The sequence below is a fragment of the Mus pahari genome, chromosome 5 (assembly GCF_900095145.1).
Source record: "Mus pahari chromosome 5, PAHARI_EIJ_v1.1, whole genome shotgun sequence".
Lineage (NCBI taxonomy): Eukaryota > Metazoa > Chordata > Mammalia > Rodentia > Muridae > Mus > Mus pahari.
In genome coordinates, this window is record NC_034594.1 from 41,845,037 (window position 1) to 41,865,239 (window position 20,203).

Here is a 20,203-nt window from a genome sequence, read left to right on the forward strand (position 1 = left end):
CCCCCCCACTCAGAACATTAATTCCACTGCCCATATTTTGATGCCAACTCCTGCCTTCCCCATCCCCAATGTGGATTTGGGGGGGGGGAAATAAAGACTTTGAAGCTGAGAGAGTGGAGAAAGCATTCTCTAGACACCCACTGCCTGTGCAGATGTCACAAGCTGTGAGTTACAGGAAAGAAAGTACTCGGACCGTCTGAGCAAGACAACAAGAATGAGCTAAAGATGGCCACTTTGGCTCAGGGGAAAAAAATAAATAACTAAACTACGAAGAGGTAGTGTGAAAGCTTCGAAAGGAATTTTTTCATTTGCAGGAGATTACGAGTAATGAAATGCAAACACTGTAGTTAATATGTCTGTTAGCTGCCTCGTGCTGGCTTCTGGGAGGCGGTAATAGGCTTCGAGAGAGGGCAGCTTTCAAGTTACCCAGTTTCGCTGTCCTTGGGGTGAAGCTTGAGTCTGCACCCCAGACTTCTTGATCAAACAAACACTGGAGATCCAAGGCTGCGTGCAAAGCCTGCGTTTATTCCAAAGCCACAGACTTCCTCTGAGCCCTTCCCAAATGAACCTGACGACGCTGAAGTTTCTAAGGAGATTTGCTCCAGCTGCAGCAAATCCCTAATAATAAAAAACTTCCCCAAATGACTCTATCACACAGGAGGTAAATGAGACATTCAATATGAAGTCAGTGTGTCACTGCGACTGTGCCCTTTCTATCAAAAGCCCTTCTAGAAGGCCACATGGTGACGTGGGACTCGTCCACAGGGTGCAGCCAAGACCCTGGAGGGAGAACAAACTTGCATGCCAACTTGTAACAACAAAAAAAGTTTTCCTAAATTTAATTTATTTGCTTATTTGGTTATTTGCTTCACAAAGCGATTGGGGTGGGGTTACCCTTAACTAAAAACCACACAGAGAGAGTGTACCTCACTGGCTTGGAGGAACTTTTGTTCAATGTCCACCACCTTCACTGGGTGTGTATAAATAAAGTAAACACGGGTTTGATGCTGGCCGGGTTACAAAAAAGATCTGGGGTCGGTGTAGTCACTGAGTGACCTGAGGCAAGCCCTCAGCAATGGCGGCTGCGGCATTTGCTGGTAGCCCTGCCTTCTGACCATGCGATTCTGTCAATCATTCATTTTCTAAATGACTCCAAAGGTGATTGGGCAACCTGACAAAACCCGCCCACTTCTGAGGACTAGCCAGTGGAGTGGCAAGATCTCCGTATCCTTTGTAAATAAATAAAATGTAAAACACCAATGTAAAGCCGCACATCAGAGTTTTTAAATTATGTTTTAAAAATATTATTCATTGAGTGTGATATCTGAAACACTATTCTTTTTATTTTGACATGTCATGACTCGTGTGGTCTTTGTTCTACATACTCCAGCTCAATGAGGTGGATGGTAAAGTGATATTGGAAAAGAATCCACACCTATCTGCTAATTTTTTTTTATTTTTTTGTTTGGCTTTTTTGAGACAGAATCCTGCATAGCCTAAACCGGCCTTGAACTCTGACCATCCCGTTTCAGTCCCCAAGGGATGGGATTTTGGCAAGCACAGATTGCCCATCCCAACTAAATCATAAGGATTGTTTTTCTCAGCTTTTCTACTTTGAAAACTTTAGGACTGCGGCTCTTTTTATGAATCTACTCCTACTGAAGGAAAGCGAGCTTACAATAATAATTCAGATAGCAGAAGAAAACAAAAGAAGGTGAAGTTACCCTCTTGGTGATGCAGCTCTGCCAGCATCTTAGATGTAGTTTTTTTTTTTTTTTCCAACTTCAGTTTTCTGGCTGCTTAGGCAAGAAAATTCTTGTGTACATTTTAAGATGGACTTTAAAAATCTGTTCTTTTTACATTAATAGTATATCATGAACCTTTTTTCCTATAAAGCCAAAGAAGTCCAGAGCTGCCACACTGTTTCTCTGCAGCAGCTGAATTCTTCATTTTATAAATACACCAGAATTGATTTGCTCGCCCTCTCGAGTTGGATTTTTCAACATGATGCTATTTATAAGGGAAACATCTTCTCACTTTTCATATGCTTCTTTAAAAACACTCATAAGGAGGCATATACATTCCTACACCACTCTCTGATTGTTTTCTTAGGGGAAAAAAAAATCCTAAGGTTCTGGCTTAAAGGCTATGTACAGGATAACTTTGTCTCATTTTTGCCAAAAAAAAAAAAAAAAAAAAAAGTACCTTCCAAATGTTTGAAGAGCTCCCATCTCCACAGTCACTGAACTGCTACTCCTGGATCTCTGCCTCTTCACCAGAAGCATCATCTATGTGCATGGCTCAACCTCTTTGCCTCCAAAACGGGTGTGAGAATTTGACAAACCAGTTCGTTTTCTTAAGCACAGACTGAGTCCCAGACACTGTAGTAACTCTTTATGGAGATGAGGTTCAGTCATGCAAAGCTCCTAACTGAGGGAGAACACTCCTGTTACCTTGTTTTTTTTTGGTCTTTTTGTTATTTTGTCTTTTTTTTTTTTTTCCAGAGCTGAGGACCGAACCCAGGGCCTTGCGCTTGCTAGGCAAGTGCTCTACCACTGAGCTAAATCCCCAACCCCGGGAGAACACTCCTAATAGCTCTCTTTTACCGTTGTATCTTCATTTTAAAAGTATTTATATGTATTGTGTGTGATTACACACACACACACACACACACACACACACACACGAAAGTGCTGGTGCCCCATAGTGCGTGTGCGAAGTCAGAGTGCAACCATCGGGGGTCCGCTTTTGCCTTCCCCCTTGTTTGAGACAGGGTCTAGCTTGCTGCAAACGTCCCAGGCATCTCCTATCTCTACCTCTGGTCTCACAATAGGGGCAATGGGATCATAGACAGACACTACTGTATCCAGCCTTACCTGGCTTCTGAGGTTTTTACACAGGCCCTGACTCTTGTCTAGCAAGCTTATACCTTCTAAGCTGTCTCCTCAGCCCTCTTTCCCCTGGGCTTTGAGTCTGTGAGGAGTGAGGAGGGGCTGCTGGAGTTGTGTGCACGTGACTGAGCACACACCCGTGCTCAGCTGACTGTGACTGCTGAGCAGGGTTTAACTCACAGTGGAAGGGCTGGAGGGGCTTTCCAGGAGGGATGGGGAATTTCCCCTCAAACCAAGTGTCTTTTCACTTTTGTTTTGGAATTGAGGAAGCTTCCTTTCAAAGTCAGTACTACCTCTCACACTGAAAACCTAAGCAGATCCCCCACCCTACCCTGGGGCCTTTCTAGTCTGGCTTTCTCTCCAGAGCTCCAGTGGAAGCCCTTATCACACCATCTCCAGATCTCTCCAGGGATCCTGCACCAGTCGTTCTTTGGGTTGCAGGAGCCCATCCCTCCAGAGCCTCCGGATAAACTACACTCCTTAACCATTCTTTACAGGCCTATTTATTCTGAAATGGCTGAGCCATCTGAACTACGGTTCCTAAATACGAGAAGCCTCAGGCCTCTCTAACTTACTCCAACCACCCGTGCGGACAGCCAGCTCCCACAGACCAGTGTGACAAGAGCTGGAGGCCACATCCCAGGGAGGGCTACATCGTCAATCCCTTCCGTTGCCCACAAGGAGGGAATTCCCTATGTGTTATGTGTGCCAGTGGATGTAAACTACAGAGAGGGGGAGGAGAGATGGGGAGGTGGATGATTTTTGAAGAAATGTCTGTTTCTTCCTGTATGGGAGGAAGGTCCCCACTTCAGCTCTGTGATTTAAGTAGCAACTGGAAGCTTAGTAGGAGGGCACACAGGATCATTTGTTGGGCATGCACCCCAGCAGAAAACAATGTGTCCATCAGAAAGAAGAGGGACTTCTTTCTCTAATCAGTCTATGAACCTAGCCAAGGAAGACTGTAAGACATCTATACCCACGCCAGGCCCAATGGACTCTATCTGAAGGGAGCACGGGCTACAGCTTGTGGGAGACCAGGTAGCCCTAACTCTTAAAAGGCTACTTACGAGTTGCGGGTCTGCAGACACAGACCCAGGGAGACACCAGGCTTTGGGGGAAGTTTTTATTGCCTTATCCGATTTAGTGCTGATGCCTTTTGAAGTCCTGTTGACTAGACAGGGCCAGTGGGAACGTTGTAGGCACATCTCAGAAAAGGAGGTGAACTACAGATGCGGAGACTGCCAATTAAAAGCAAGAGCAAGAGGGGGACGGCCCAGGAGAAAACTGAAACAGGCTAGGAGACAGGAGAACAAACACTTCTGAACAGTCCCCGGGGTACCAGCCCCTGCCATGTAATTTTTCATCCCATCTTCACATCAGCATGCGGGAGCAGCTATTTTTCTCCTCCTGTTCCATTGGAAGACATTGATGCTCAAAGCACTTCAGTAACTTGCAATGACTGAGTTAAGGAGGGACAAAGATTTAGAGAGGTCACAATAGAAATAAAAAGGATGCTTCTGCCACCCAAGGCGGGCAGAACAAAACAAAACAATGCTCGCTTTGAGACCTTGATGGAATGATGCAATTGCTCGTATGTGAACAAGAGATAAGGCCTCCCACCCATGCTTTCATTCACCATAGCTTGAACAAAGCAACTTCCTGTGGCTGTGTTTGTCTGGGTGCCTTTTGTTGATCAGACTGTAACACCTGAATGTCTAGGAAAGACTAGGGAAAGCCCAAAGAGACTACTCATTCTTTAACCAGTCTTTTTTTTTTTTTTTTTTTTTTTTTTGCTGTCCCCACCTAGGTATGACTTCATTGAGATTCGGGATGGGGACAGTGAGTCAGCTGACCTCCTGGGTAAGCACTGTGGGAACATCGCCCCGCCCACCATCATCTCGTCAGGCTCCGTGTTGTACATCAAGTTCACCTCAGACTACGCCCGGCAGGGGGCAGGTTTCTCCCTACGCTATGAGATCTTCAAAACAGGTTAGTGGGGTTGAGTAGAGGCCACGTCTTAGGGGACGTGGAACATAGAAGGAAGCCCTGGTCGGTGGATGGTATCAGGTAGTGAGGGCTTTAGTCATCTGGCCCCGCTATGGTGGCAGGTGAAGAGGCACCTACAGTGAGCCTGGGGAGGTCTGAGGAGACTCCGGTAACGCCTTGATAATAAAAGGCAGGTGGAGCAACTGACTTCCAGTTTGATGGGAGAGACGAAGCACCAGCTGGGGGCCGGGGGGGGGGGGGTTGTACATATAAGAACATCTCTTAGAAGAATTGGATTTTTGTGTTTTTTCAAATCAAGCAGCTCTTCATGGTTGAACTTGGTTGAACTTCATCCTAACCTCTTCATGGTTTAATGTTGTCTTTATTTGAAATTACATGGGGCTGGAGGATATAATCTTTTCATTGTTTAGGGTTTCTAAAGATCTCACCATGACCCCCAGAATGGGGTCAGTCACTGCTTTTAAATTAAATTATGACTCCTAGACATTCCTCCTTGGCAATATTTTACCACCCCTATACACTGAACTCCTATTTCCCATATGCTAGGGACTCAGACAACCTGAAAAGCTACTGAAAGTTAGTGGAGACCAGGGCAGAAAACATAACACTTCTTTGAGTTGACAGCTGGGTCCTACGCATCTCATTAGGTGCTCTGAGCCTTTACAGGCAGGACTAACTTCTGAGGCTCAGTAGAGTAGTTCTCATCTGAATGCTGTGTTAGGGCCACACTTCTGCTCTTCCAGAGATGTGCCCTCTGTCTCGTGCCAGTCCTCACTATGACTAAGGAAGGGATGACCCTGATTCTCCCTCGCCATACCCACTCAGGGCAATCTTCCCTCAGAAGATCTGCCTCCATATTTGCTTTCTTCCTTTAGGAGCCCAACTTCTGTAATTCCAACATAAAGTCTGATTCCAGGAGAAGTTATCATCCCATCATTGAGAAACCCTAAGTCTGGCTCCTGTTAAGTTCAGTGCAAGGGAACTATTCATAATGTAGCTTCTTCTTCTTCTTCTTCTTCTTCTTCTTCTTCTTCTTCTTCTTCTTCTTCTTCTTCTTCTTCTTCTTCTTCTTCTTCTCATTAAAAAGTTCTTGGAAGGAAGTGGTGGCTGTTGAACACACATTTTATATCCACTCTGTCTAAGTATTTTGGGTTTGTCTGCCTGCAAAGGTAGAATCAAATGAAGAGGTGTCAGCAGGCAGAGTGTGGAGCCTATGCACTCAGAGGGCAAAGACCTAAGATGGCCCATCTGCCATGCACTGTCATGTTTCTGGCCATGATAAGCTCTCAGGAACTGATCTATGTGCCCTGGGTTGGGGCTGCTGTGAGCCCCCTGGATAGCTGGATCCAGGATTCTTTGAGTCCCAGTGCAAGATGCAGATCATTACCAATGAACATCCTCTTCTAAGAGTGTGAGAGAAAGAAGAAATGAGGCAGATTTCTTGTCCTTGACTTGTGGGAAAGACAGATAAACCCTCATCACATAGGTATACTATCTGTATTCCTGGTGGCATCAAAAGGAAATTGTACATGTATGTGACGGCACAAGTCACTGTCACTGTATTGAAAATGCAACTGAAGAGCGCTGAGCAAGAAGCCTCAGGTGCCAAACTCAACCACAGAAGTAAAGCAGCTCACGAAAGACCTTCCGGGGCCTTTAAGTTTATCTCTGGTCTCACGGTCCATATCTCAGTGCCCCCCAAAGTGTGGTGGCACACTCTCCAGAAAGGCCCAGGGGAAAAAAAAATCCCTCACACAAATTTGAAAGGAGAGCATTAAAAGATATAACATACGAGAAAGATTCATGACACAGCCTGCTGTTTAGACGACATGCAGAAGTAGAATTTTAACTAAGGCAGCAAGTCTGTGAAGAACCTGAAGACTAGTGCCAGCTAAGGTAGGTAGGTGACTTGAGCCTGGAGCAATGAGGTGGCCCACTGGAAGGAGGGGGATGACCACTGGAAGAGATTCTCTAGTGAGTGACAGACCCAACCCACAAGGCTGGGACTATGTAAAAGAAAGTCCAGGGCCCCCCTCAGGCTCATCAGGAAGAGTAAGTAGCTCTTGGTGTGAAAGTCACTCCTAGAAATACCAAGCACAGGAGTGCACAAGAGAGAGAAAGTCAAAACCAAGATGTTTTGGAAGGTATATATTCTTCTAGATATTCTTCTAGAAGGTATATATTCTTCTAGATAGGTGCCTTGCCTTGGGTCCCTATTTCTATGGTTACAGTCCTGTGAGAAAATACACAGTTTACATCATCCACAGAACATGGAAGAAATGGGTGGACGCGCTGAAGAAACTCAAACAAACATAGCTATGTTTGCCAGTCAGATTCATAAAAAGAAAGAGGGGAAACTGTAAACACAGATACGCAAACAGCCATACAGAAGGCTCTGGAAGCTTGCCTTTCTGCAGGCTCTGCTACAGAGTTACAGTGAGACACATGCACCCTCAGGCTGGGGGGGGGGGAGACGCACAGAGCATACGGCTGGAGTGGAAGGTCATGTCCACCCTAAAGGAAGGATAAAATGGCGTATATTTCACCAGGCTGTGTCACCTGGAAAAGGGTAAGCCAAGAAAAAGTTGCAAATTGAAACAATCTGAAGTCACCAAACCTGGAACAGAATAAGGAAAGAAAAAAAATTTTTTTAGAAGAGCTTGAAAGATGACCTGGGAATCGCCATCAGTCTGAAGGGTTTGCTGCTTTTCTGATGGTCTTTTAGCAGAAATTCAAAATCCAAATTTCTCTCCCGTGTCCAATACTCAGTGGTATTTCTGAAAGTGAATTTGTGGGACACTGGAAGAGGAATGCCCAGTATTCCAAGCCCCTAAGATAAAGGCCCCACATCGCCACCTGTGGTCAAGTCAAGCTTGACTTCAGACAGGCTGGTGCATTTTTTGTTATCTTTGTGTGGGTTAGGCTCCTCCTCCTCGACTTTCATGATGTAAGCTATTCTGCATGCCTGCCGAAGCCCTTGGGAAGGAATCCTTCGCTCCAGCTCGGGCCCCACAACTTCAGCTTTGTGTTGTTCTGCTGTTTTATGAGCTAGAGGCTCACTCTGTAGCCCACACTGTCCTAGAATTCAATAGGTAGCTCAGGCTTGCCTAGAACTCATGGTGGTCCTCCTGCCTCAGTTTCCTAGGATTACAGTGCTTGGATTTCAGGTATGAGCCACCACTCTGGCTCAAACCTCCAGAGTCATCTTATCATCGAATCGACATAAACGTTTGTCAGCTGGGTATTTAAAAAATTTTGCCCTTTTAACATGTTTCGGGAAAGGATCGTGAATTAGTCAGATTTCTGCAAGACTCACAGTTTGCCTCCATTGCCAGGATCCCTTTTGACCTTGGGTTTTTGGTTGCCATTCAGGTGCCTTGAACGTGGTGGGACTAGAGACAAATAGATAATTTTAAAAGATGCCCGATTTTTTTTTCTTCTGCTTGCAAAGAAGACAATAATGTCTTCTCACCTCTCTCAAAACAAGCAAGAGAATGTATCCATTTCTAACCATGTATCAGACATGCACTGTTTTGTTTGTTTGTTTGTTATTCGTTTGGCCTTAAGTACTTAACGTTGAAAAAAATCCCTCCCGGTTACATGCTAGACCCCAAACAGAATGCTTTAGAATCTCACATTCTCCAGGGCCCATATTAGGCCCTACACGTCCATTGTTCAAACACTTTGTTCCCCCAAGGATGACAAGGATCAAAGATTCTATCATAAATTCCCAACTCCCAAGGAGGCGCCAAGTCCCTGTGCCTTCTAAAGGTTGACAATGGAGCCAGCTCTAGGAGGCTGAACTCTCCAGAGGCTGACTCTCAAGTCAGTTGTGAACAGAGACTTGATTCCCATCCAGCACTGTGTGAGGCTCCCTGTGTGTGCTGTGAAGAAATCTGCATAGCAGCTTTAAACTCTAACCTTTTCAAAATTCTTCTTGGCCCCCTGAAGACCAGCCAGCTGGCCTGGCTTTCCCAAATCACATCATCCCAGGCCACTGAGGAAGCCCTCAGGAGTTTGCTGTCTGATGGTAAACAAAGCTGAGGAAGCGGGGAGGGGCCCCCAGCTCATCCCACCCAAGCTAGCTAGCTGCCCACTGGCAAGGTTGGAACTTCCCGGCTGCCGCTGTGCCATTTTGAGTGAAAGGCAAAGCCTCTGCGATGTGGCCCCCAGAGCTCCAAATAACCCAGGAAGGTTCTTTCTTGCTCCTGGTCCTCATTCTCAACACAACCCAAGGTGCAGCAATGACAATGGAGAGGAGGTTTATTCATGGATACAGCCGTAGATGCTGAGAATTCCCTATGCTGCCCGAGCTACAGAAAGTTACGAGCCTACCCCAAATACACATATACCTGTTTGCATGGAACCTTCTCCAAGTCAGATATTTGCAGCTTTCTAGAAAGTCAACATGCATAAAGAGACTTGCAGAGGGCCCTGCTACAGGAGCCTCAGATAAAGATGTTGTCGCTGCAGGCTAAGATCGGCATATTGACAACCCACAGTTATATTTCAGTGTGATCCCCAGAGGGCACTTCCTGCTGGTAAACACCTGATTTATTGAGTATTTCTGTGTTGTTGTTGTTGTTGTTTTTGTTGTTGTTGTTGTTGTTCTTTTCTTCACGCTTAGAGTGTCTATTATCCCCTTCGTAAATCCTGATTCCTTTGCTTATTTTAAAATCCAAACACAGTGAATAAAAACTACTGTAATTGCCAGCATTTGCATCTTTGCATCTCCAACTTGTACTCATTCTTGCTCTTTGTATATGCTGGGTCTCTGTGCTTCCAGGCTGCGTTCCTGGCTCTGCCCAGAGCCAACAGTTGCTGGGTTTAAAGCACAAGGGCTCCTCCACCTCGAGGTCTGGGGTTGTGGCGGCTGCAATCCTCTCAGTGCTTCTGCTGCTGCCCAAGCTTGCAGCAGGCTGTGAGTGTGTGAGTGTGTGAGTGTGTGTCATGTTTCATTAGGATGCATCCCAAGAAAGCGAACCCAAGAGCTTAGGAGGGAAACAAGACCATCCCCACCACAAAGGCACCAGAAGCCTTCCAAATGTCAATACACTGCTGCATTTTTCCAAACTCGCCACCCGAGCGGCCTTTAACATCCCCAACGCCCTGCTGTGATCCACCAGCTGAAAACCACGATTGTTAATTGTCCCACCACTACAGAGCAGCCCGTTTAATCCAGTCAGGACATGAGGGAGGCTCCAGCTCCCCTTTGCCCCTCCCCTGAGGCACCTTGGAACTTGGAGGGAAAAGGGGCACTTAGCTGGCTAGGGTACAATAGAGGCTAGTGTTGAGGTCAGCAATAAATAAGGGATAACATTGTTTTCTCTGCTGGCAACCAGCAAGCCTTCCTTAAGGATTGAAATAACTTACATTCTGGAGTGAGCAGCTGAGTAATTGAGAAAGAAGACTCTGTTCCTCCTCTTTCCAGATCTCTCTCTCTCTCTCTCTCTCTCTCTCTCTCTCTCTCTCTCTCTCTCTCTCACACACACACACACACACACACACACACACCTCCTTACCTCTTACCCTCCAATCCCTCAACTGTTGCTCTTATTCTAATATTCAAAGCAATCGGCCTCATTGCTCTAATTTCTGTTCAAAAGGGAGGTTGGCTTGAGGACTTGAAACACAGAGGGCAAGGGTGTGTTGCTCCAAGGGCCACTTGAGCAGAAATAAAAACCTTGTGAGTAGGGGGACATAGACACAAACATTTAAATAACCCAAAGGCAGAGGAGAGAGCAGAGAAAGGCTACTCTAATTCATTCTCTCTCTCTCTCTCTCTCTCTCTCTCTCTCTCTCTCTCTCTCTCTCTCTCTGGCACACAGGATCTGAGGATTGTTCCAAGAACTTTACAAGCCCCAATGGGACCATTGAATCTCCAGGGTTTCCAGAGAAGTATCCACACAATCTGGACTGTACCTTCACCATCCTGGCCAAACCCAGGATGGAGATCATCCTACAGTTCCTGACCTTTGACCTGGAGCATGACCCTCTACAAGTGGGGGAAGGAGACTGTAAATATGACTGGCTGGACATCTGGGATGGCATTCCACATGGTGAGTGAATGCTTATGCTCAGCATGCTTTCTCCTTTTTATAAAGGTCAGGACTCTAACCTAGGGAATAGTAGCACCCAAAGTGGGCACATCTTACCACTTCAATTAACCCAATCAAGGTAATCCCCCAGAGATATACCCAGAGGACTGTCTCTAAGGTGATTCTAAATTTCATCATGTTGAAAACTGAGATTAACCATTTGAGAGTGCAAAACTATAAGTGGTATTCCTTTCTATATAAGTTATTAAGATAGAAGTGAATCAATTATCATATGCTGTGGCCATATAGAAGGACTTAAGGTTAGACTGACTGGACTTGAATCTCTCTGCTATACAACCCAGCCAAGTTATTGAACATCTCAGTATGTTGTCTGGAAAATACCTATCATTACTATTATCACGAGTACTATTACTTTATTACTATTAATATAGTCATGGATATTGGAAAGCAATCATTTATAGCCAAGAGGAGCCTATGTAAATCAGGTGAAGGATGAAATTGTTCATCTTTGTGGTTGTTCTAAGTATTTTCTAATGTAAAGGATACCTGATACAGAGGAGCAATTTCATCTTGAGAAAAGCATAAGATGCAGGCAGGCAAGCAGGGATTGGGTCCCAGCTCTGCTATTTCCTAGTAATGTGAACAGGGAAATGTCACCCGACCTTCTGAAACTCTATTTCTTCCTCTGTAGAGCAGGTACTGTAATGATACCTTCTGGCCCATCTCTCAGGGAAGGAAGAACAGAACAAAGCCAGCTCAGGGAAAGCACTTTTTAATGTTCAGGGAGAATAACAGACATTATTCTCCAAGCACACCTTCAGTTTTTACATCAAGGCATTGGCAGCGAGGTCCACGGTGCTGTGAATCAAGAAAACATTGAAAGCCAGTTTGAGATTTCTCTGACTACTGTCTGTCTCCTATATCCAGTTGGGCCTCTGATTGGCAAGTACTGTGGGACAAAAACACCCTCCAAACTCCGCTCGTCCACGGGGATCCTCTCCTTGACCTTTCACACGGACATGGCAGTGGCCAAGGATGGCTTCTCCGCACGTTACTATTTGGTCCACCAGGAGCCGCCTGAGAGTGAGTTGACCACTGGGGAATCCCTGTCTTGGCTTCCTTCTCATTAGGGATGTGTGTAGGTACAGGTAAAGGGCTGACCTCTTTGAAAACAGTCGACAGGAATGTTGAAGACTTTGTGGTGCTATCTGAGTTCAAGGAAAGTCATGTTTTCTTTCCCAGCAAAGATGAATGGGAAAGGGGCAATGTCCATCTGGGTTCTCAGTTCCTTATAAAACCAAACAAATATACAAGTACGAGTTATTCCCAGTGAAAGTTATAGGACTATCTCGAGCCTCCGATCCCTCGTCCGTGGATGGAAAAATGTCCTGAGGATGGTGCATATATATGCTGTCTAACTTTTTCAGGTCTAGATCAGTTCCTCCACCTCCAGACTTCAAAGGCCATTGTCAAAAAGCCAGCCACGTGTAACTCACTATTACATAAAGGTCTGTAGCTCTGCATAGAGTTTCTCTGGCTAGACCACGCAATCCTGTGACTTCCACTTCACACACGCAAAGATATACCATTTTGGGAGCTTCTCCTGAGTGCCAGACCCTGTGCGCAGCAATTGCAAAGTGCTGCAGTGAGCCCAGCTGTTGTGGAACCTGCCACCCGAGCCACTGGTCTCCCATCCTAAGTCCCATTTTTCAAGCCATCTGCTCCCAACCCTGCATTTCAGACTCACTGCCATGGCTGCTTAGAGACACAAATGATTTCCTGAAAGGAAAAAAAAAACACACACACACACACACACACACAAGCAGTTTCAGATGATGAGATCTGAGGACCTCCCGCTACTGTTGTAGACAGCTCACCATCCATGCAACTACAGACACAGCAGCCTGACCTGCCAGGAAAATGAGCAGGCTCCACTCTGGGTGCTTGCGTCTGTGTTTTCCATCAGAGTCCCTGAAGAGTGCATGAGAAACCACATAGCAAGCTATAGCTGGCCCTGTAAATGGCTGGTGCATCCCCAGATCTGAAGAATAGGTTTGATACACCTCAGGAAGGTGGCCGGTTTTTATCAAATGCATGTCTTCTGCAAACACTGATCATCGTCCACAGCATCCAGGAGAGGGATGGCACTTTCTCGGATGGCAGAAGACCAGGGTCAGACTCCTGGGTCCGTTAGCCCAGCCAGTTGGTGTAGGGGAACTCAATGGGGCATGCATGTCCTCACGAAGAAGTTTCCCACAGTAGGGTATTTATACTTTGTAGTGTCTGTCTTCTATGCCAGAAATCAGGAAACACTTGGCTGAAAGAGAGAGACATTCAAAAGTGCCTCCTGGGTGTGGGTTAATAAGCCAGGCTTCCCACAATGGCTCAGCCCACCCAAATTGTCATGTTCACCTGTACCACATGGCTGGTGCATCTGGCACCTCAAAGCATCCACCGCCCGCAGCACTCGTGTTTTAGGTGGTATTTTTAATTTATATGATGATTCTTATTTATCTATCATCTAATTTCTTTTAGGTCCAATTTAGTTCCTTGAAGACCCAGAGGGGTTGTTAACTATGTGACTTAGTGTAGTTGTTTTTAAAATGTGAGCATATAATTAGATTCAAGATGAGGGAGCGCCTGTAAGGACTTGTCCCTAGAAGGAAACAGTGTCAGGGGGGGGGGTGCCCAGCAGTTTGATGTTAAGATGCCTAACTCTGTCCTTGACCGATCTTCACTCCCCAGACTTTCAGTGCAATGTCCCTCTGGGCATGGAGTCTGGCCGGATTGCTAATGAACAGATCAGTGCCTCATCCACCTTCTCTGATGGGAGGTGGACTCCTCAACAGAGCCGGCTCCATGGTGATGACAATGGCTGGACACCCAACTTGGATTCCAACAAGGAGTATCTCCAGGTGCTTCCTCGGATACTCGTGGGGAGGGATGAGAATGTGTTCGTTGACGGGATAGTGGTGTGGTCCCTCGGCTAGAGTCAAAAGAGGATGCTGAAAAATAGAATGCATGAGAATTGTATCCATCCATCCATCCATCATCCATCCAAAAAGGTTCTGTGCTTTGTGCTGGTATAAAGTGATGAGTAAGAGGACCACTTGCTCTTGCCCCTATGCAGATTAGTGGGCCCACGGAGAGTTGATTGGCCAGGATACTGTTTGCCCTGTCAGTATCAAAGGAATGTTCTATAAATAGTTCCAGATCGTCCTCATTCTTGGCACAGGAAGGCATCTGAGATGTGGGGAGAGCGTTTTCCTGAAGGCAGGTTTGTTGGGTGCTAGTTGAATATGGCAACTTCTTCTGATCTTTGCTATCTGGAAGGAGCCTGCCAGGAAGGTTTTACACATAGCTATCAGCGAACACATGGGAAAATGTCACTACGGGGAATGAGACTCGAGCTACCCAGATGCTCGGCAGCGTCTCCTCAGACTATTGTTTGCAGTCTTCCTGAGCAAGTCTTGCAGCTCATGTTGAGTAATCTTCCTGCACTGCACACGGGTCCAGCTCTGATCCCCTGGGAATAAGGAAACGGGAAGAACCAACTGCCAGTTCTATACTAGGGCAACGTCTGCTTTTATGACACACACAGGCAGCCTTGTGACCCATTGGCAAGCCTGTCCCAGCTCTGATGTGACATGGTGACCTCTGCTCTAAGACGGATACTGCTTTGCAGACATCGGGGCAGGGAGAGAGACCACTTAGAAACTCCAGGGAGCCACAGAGGCTCTAAGAACACAACTCTCAGGCCATTTGTCATTGTCTCTCCCCTCTGCTGCTCCAAAACTCCTTTCATCTTGCAAAGCTTCTAGAAAGTTCTTTTTTGTTACAGTCTATTTTCTATATCCGTATGTTTGCCCCTTTATAGTCTATTTTTCACTATTGCTATCTACCTTTTCTTGTGTACAAGAAGTTACTGTACATTCCTTTTGAATGTTTCATGATGCTGTGCACACATTGAGTAGCCAAGAAGAGCTTACTTAATTGCCTTTCACCAGATTGCACACAGTAACTCACATAGAGACTGCCATTAAGAAAGACCATAGCCAGCAGAGGAGCAACATCCAGTAATTTCCAAATGGGTTTGGCATTGTCAGAGGGGAGGTACCTCAACTGTTGGCTGTCCTTCTTGTAGGGTGAAAGGTCGGGACTTGGTGCATAAGCCTAATTACTTGGGCAGACTCTGCATGCCTTTTGACCCCTTGGTGACCCAAGTGATTATAGGCACAATGGAGTGAGGGAATAAAGGTTGAAAAGACAGCTACGGATTGTCACTTCTGGGGCCTTACAGTGCATTGCACTGGAATAGAGTAGAGTTTTGCCTTTCAGTGTTCCTTTAGGACACTTCTGCCTTCACGGTCTGGAGTAGACCATAGGTTAATGAGAGGTCATAAGACTAGATATTCAGTAGTTAGAAGAAACTTGATATTACCCATTCAGATTGGCAAGTGGAAGGAAAACCAAAAAACGAGAGGGACAGAAAAAGAGAATCAAGTTGCAGTTTTCAAGGGAAAATGTCCATGATGGTAGGAACCAGTTGACTTTAGCTGTCTAGTGGAATTGCTTGCCTACCCGGTTACACGCACGCACTTAGGTTTGTGAGCTGTACAGCTGTACAGCTGTATCCTTCACAGACTAGGCCAGATACTGTTGGGAGTAGTGTTCCCCTTACTCTCTGACCTCTCTTCCCAGGTGGACCTGCGCTTCCTAACCATGCTCACAGCCATTGCAACACAGGGAGCCATTTCCAGGGAAACCCAGAAAGGCTACTACGTCAAATCGTACAAGCTGGAGGTCAGCACAAACGGTGAAGATTGGATGGTCTACCGGCATGGCAAAAACCACAAGGTAAGTTGGCTTCCCCAAGAGGGTTGAAGAGCTTCAGGATGAGCCCATGCTGGGGAAGAGCCTTGTTCACTAAGGCTTTTAGAACTGTTGGAGGCAAGGGATACACTGGCCTTGATCATTTATTTTTTCATGTTAAAGTGATTGGGGAACTCCATTTCTCCAGCAGCCTGGCTGCTGTTGCTTTCTGCAAAGCAGAGGAGGCAGAAGGAGGGGGACTTTATAGAGCGATACCTGACTGTTAATGAAGGAGAAAAATGCCTACCTCATTCCGGCTACCCCGAACCTGGCAGGACTCATTGAGCATTTATAGCCTGAGGCTCTTCCCCATGCTGGGTGAACAATCCCAAAACTGCATGAAATGCCAGTTGAGGAGTTACTGAGGTCTGGGAATAAAAGGACATAACCCTAAGAGGGAGTCCCAGTGTCCCTGAGAAGAGCCAGGACAATAAGTAATGAGAAGAAATCCCATTTGTCGGGGTTGGGATCTGAATTGGCCGGCATGATTAGTGGGGAAGCATTGAATCCTCTCGGCCGGTGCCTTCAGTGTCTGCAGCTCGCAGACATGCGGTCCACGTGGGCGATGCGAGGCTTTTGTTGTATGCAGGGATGAGTGTCTGGCACTCGGCATTCTTAAAAACACGTGGCATCCTGTCTCTGCAGCTGGCAATGAGCTGCATTTGGCATATGGAGGGCTCGGTGGAGATGTTCTGTCTTCACCTGAGTGGGGACGGGTGCATCTGTGATGGGAACACAGCTCGGGGTGACCCTTGAAAGCCCTGGTGAAGGAGACATACTGGGCATCCCAGAGGCTGCTGACCCTCCCTTGGAAGGGAATCAAGAGAGATTTAAAAATAGGTCTATTTCTCTTCCATTGCTACAGTTCCATCAGGTTCTGGTCTGCGAAGATGTAAGTTATCAAAATAAGACCAATAAGCATTTCCAAAAGGGCACCTCTTTGGCCTCTGTCACCGTCCCACAGCAGTATGCTCTACAACCACACATACATTTAGAATCCTTGGACCTACGAAATTCTGACCTATAATGTTGGCAGTCTCACTCAGAAAATGTGAGTTTTCTTTAAAAAGGAGTAGTTTTTTTTTTTAATCAAAAAATCGCCATAGTAACATGGCACCATTCATATGAAAGTATGGTTTCTAGATATCACCAGCAATCTCTCTTATGTACAAACATACACTGCTTCACAGGCCCAGTAAATAACGTGAAATCTTTAGCAATGGAAAGTCATCCTCGCCTTTACCCACAGGCTAGGTCTGGTCTCCCATTGCCTTAGCTTGGAAAGGCCGGATACCAGTTAGAAGCAGGAACTGAATCAGCACTGGAGGTCTGGGGAAGTCCCAAGAGCTGAGTCCTCATCTCACCCCATTCCCTTTCCACCCACGTTTTCTCTCTCCACCCACATTTTCAATAAGAAAACTGCTAAAACGGAAGAGCTCAGCTAGCAGGTGAGGGCCAGCAGCCAGGTAGGACCGGGTCCTGGGCAGAAGCACGAGGCTCCCCTGACTGTCTCCTGGTCCAGGTTCAATGACTAAGCACTGCTGGCCAGAGGGATGCCATAGCATAAGCTGATTTTAAAAGCACACAGATGGACTGGGATGCTATTTAAAACACCATTTGTAGGAAATCTGCTTTTGGAATTACCTTAGCACTGCACATTTTGATAGAACGCCGTCCTGGCTTTATCCCTGCTATTCAATTTTGCAGGGGAGATATTCCCGAGAACTGAATTGAGCTCTCTAGTCTTCAGACTGATCCTTTCCAATGTTCCCGTGTCGAATACATCCTCACTGTCTTCTGCATCTCCTTCCCACCTTTGGCAACACGTCTCTCCCCAGTAACCAATGGGTAACTTGGAGGGCTTGTTTGTATTTCTGTGCTAGAGGGTCAGTTTTGCCCACATAAGAGGAAGTGGGACAGAGGAAAAGCCCTCTCTCTTTCCATTAGAAAGACATCCTCCTGGTACTTAAAACGAGGAAGGAAAACGGAAAGCCTGCCAATTAGTGACCAGCTCCCTCACCCCGTTGCTCATGTGGTGGGAGGCCAAGAGGCCTTCCAGTCCTCCTCCCCTGCAAAAGGATGCTCTCTGCAGCCTGTTCATGAACAGGTCTCCCCCAGATAGCTGTGTTTAATGTGCAGCTCCCTGGGCCGCTGAGGTTGAAATAGCTGAGTGAACCATGCCAAATAGATTTGTCAAGTCCGCCGCAGCTTGATTTGGTGCCATGACAAGGAGGCAGGAGGAAGGAGGGGACTTGGGCGGGGGGGGGGGCAGTGAGGCTGTAGGGAGGAGCTCATCCGTGCTGGTATTACCACCGTGTTTCTCTTTGTGGTTTCTGGATGCCGGGCACAGTGCCAAGCTCTCTGGTGTTCTGTGGTGGGCTTGAAAGTGAAATTCAGACAGCAGGACTTAAGGAGAAGGCAGAAGAGAGGGAGAAGCTGCAGTTTTCTGGGCTCTCGAGTGCGGGGAAAGAACTGGAAAACATCTTCCCAGGGCTTAGGAAGGAGAGAGCGTGTTGTGACATTTGGGGCACAAATTTGGAGACTCCAGTCTCAATTCCCTGATCACGGTCACCAGCAGTGGAGCATATCAGAGAGCCGAGAACCGGAGAATCCAGAGAAAACCAAGATCAACGGGCTCTCAAGGTGGTGGGGAATGGTCTGTGCTATAGCATGGCAATTTTCGTCCAGACTGGGCAAGGCAAGGTCTAAGCCTGGGAGTGTCTTTCTTCTTGCTACCAGGAGGTGTGGAAGGCTAAAGTATCCCTTTCCAGACTCTCCAGTCAGTGATCAGCCTCTTCCTAGCCTTTTTATGGTCAACAGGTATTCATGAGATTCCCGTGAAAAGCCTGGTCGATGTTGCTAGAGGGTCGTGAGCATCTTCCTGGCAAAAACGCAGCCTGCTTATGCAGACCACATGCACAACACATCCCCCAGTCCTCACCCCGTTTCACATGCCATAAATATGGAACCCATGAGTTTTATATAGGCGGGGCCTCCTTATTGCATATTTATGGTACAACCACAAAGCAGAGAGCTCCTCCTCCCATTAGAGCCCATAACCAACTCATGTGCTCCCTCAGATTATACAAATGACTTCACATGCGTCCCTTCAGAAACCACAGCAGAAACGAGTGCCTTTTGGTTTTTCCAGCTGTGTGAGTAGCATCCCAGAGATAGGCATGGTGCTATCATAACAGCGGTGAGGGGTTTCATGTGCTCGGGTACAAGTGTGTACAATTACAGATGTGGGTATGCACATAAACACCAAGTGATGTGCTTGGAGAACAGTGGGAACAGCTTAAAGGCACCAGTCCTTGGTGACGCTCTTTCCTGCCTCTGAGGTTCTGATCCTATAAGTCTGTGACCAAGTGGCAGTCTATGCCTGAGGAATGAAGACATCCCCTTATTTAGGGTGTTGCCAGGCAGTTTTTTTTTTTTCTAGTTGAAAAGAAGAATCAACACAAAAAACAGTTGTTCTAAACCATAAGTGGGAGGGATACACCGAGATCACATTAATGTAAGGACAAGTGCTAAGAGGTTCTACAAGCCCTCAGGCACAGACTTAGCTCCTTCAGAATTTCATGATGTTTCACAGGTAGAAGTGCAACTCTCAAGAGTCTAAACAACTTGCCCCAGGGGTGGGGGTGGGGTGGGGAATCTTGGAGTCCCCAGGAGGGGGTTCTGGTCACCAGGCTCAGACACAGAAGCAGATGCTCTCAACAGGCTGTCCTAGGCCTTGCTTCTTGCCTTCCAGCCACAGGGAAAGTGGCTTCCTTAGCAGCTGTGAGGCCTACGGGCAGGTGTGCATAGCCTGGAGTCCCTGTTTACTAAGGGAGCCTATAGGAGGACAGTGCAATTCAGGACTCAAGGCTAAGCATTATGTTGGGAACTCGGGCTCCATCGCAGGATCCTGAGGATGGAGAGTTGAAAGAAGCTGTTGTTTATTTGGTTTGGCTATATCCCTCCAAAACAAGAGCCCCTGCTTCCAAACGCCTCTGTCCTGTATTTATTTTCTTAATTAAAACAAATCATTTTGTAAAGCCAAGCCTTGGAAGAAAAGAGTAGCCTTAGAAAGCCACATCGCCAATTCCTCCCTGGCAATGTGTTGGAAGCACGGGACATCTGCTGCAAATCTCCTGGGACAGTGGACTGCACAGCCTTGGACATTCCCTTCCCAGCTCTGTCTTGGTGCTCCCAGTGGAGCACTGCAGCTTGCCATTGTAGGAGCACCTGGCCATCTGCAGAGGGAGGGTGCTCCTCAGATGTGATCAATGGGTTAAAGCACAAAGCTCTCCTTGAGCAGAGATGCAAGTTGTCATTTTAAAAAGTCACAGGTCCCCAAGGGATATATATATATATATATATATATATATA

The 20,203-nt window shown here is 46.6% G+C and overlaps 1 protein-coding gene across 7 annotated transcripts in view; it reads left to right on the top strand.

The window, feature by feature from the left end:
* Nucleotides 1–20,203, top strand: part of Nrp2 (neuropilin 2) — a 115,615-nt gene that overhangs the window by 31,418 nt on the left and 63,994 nt on the right. For all 7 annotated transcript variants that reach the window (XM_021198435.2, XM_021198436.1, XM_021198430.2 and 4 more), the window contains exons 3-7: nt 4,699–4,880; nt 10,727–10,957; nt 11,885–12,040; nt 13,703–13,872; nt 15,659–15,814. In XM_021198435.2, the coding sequence (XP_021054094.1) occupies nt 4,699–4,880; nt 10,727–10,957; nt 11,885–12,040; nt 13,703–13,872; nt 15,659–15,814 (895 nt within the window). The remainder of the gene's footprint in view (nt 1–4,698; nt 4,881–10,726; nt 10,958–11,884; nt 12,041–13,702; nt 13,873–15,658; nt 15,815–20,203) is intronic.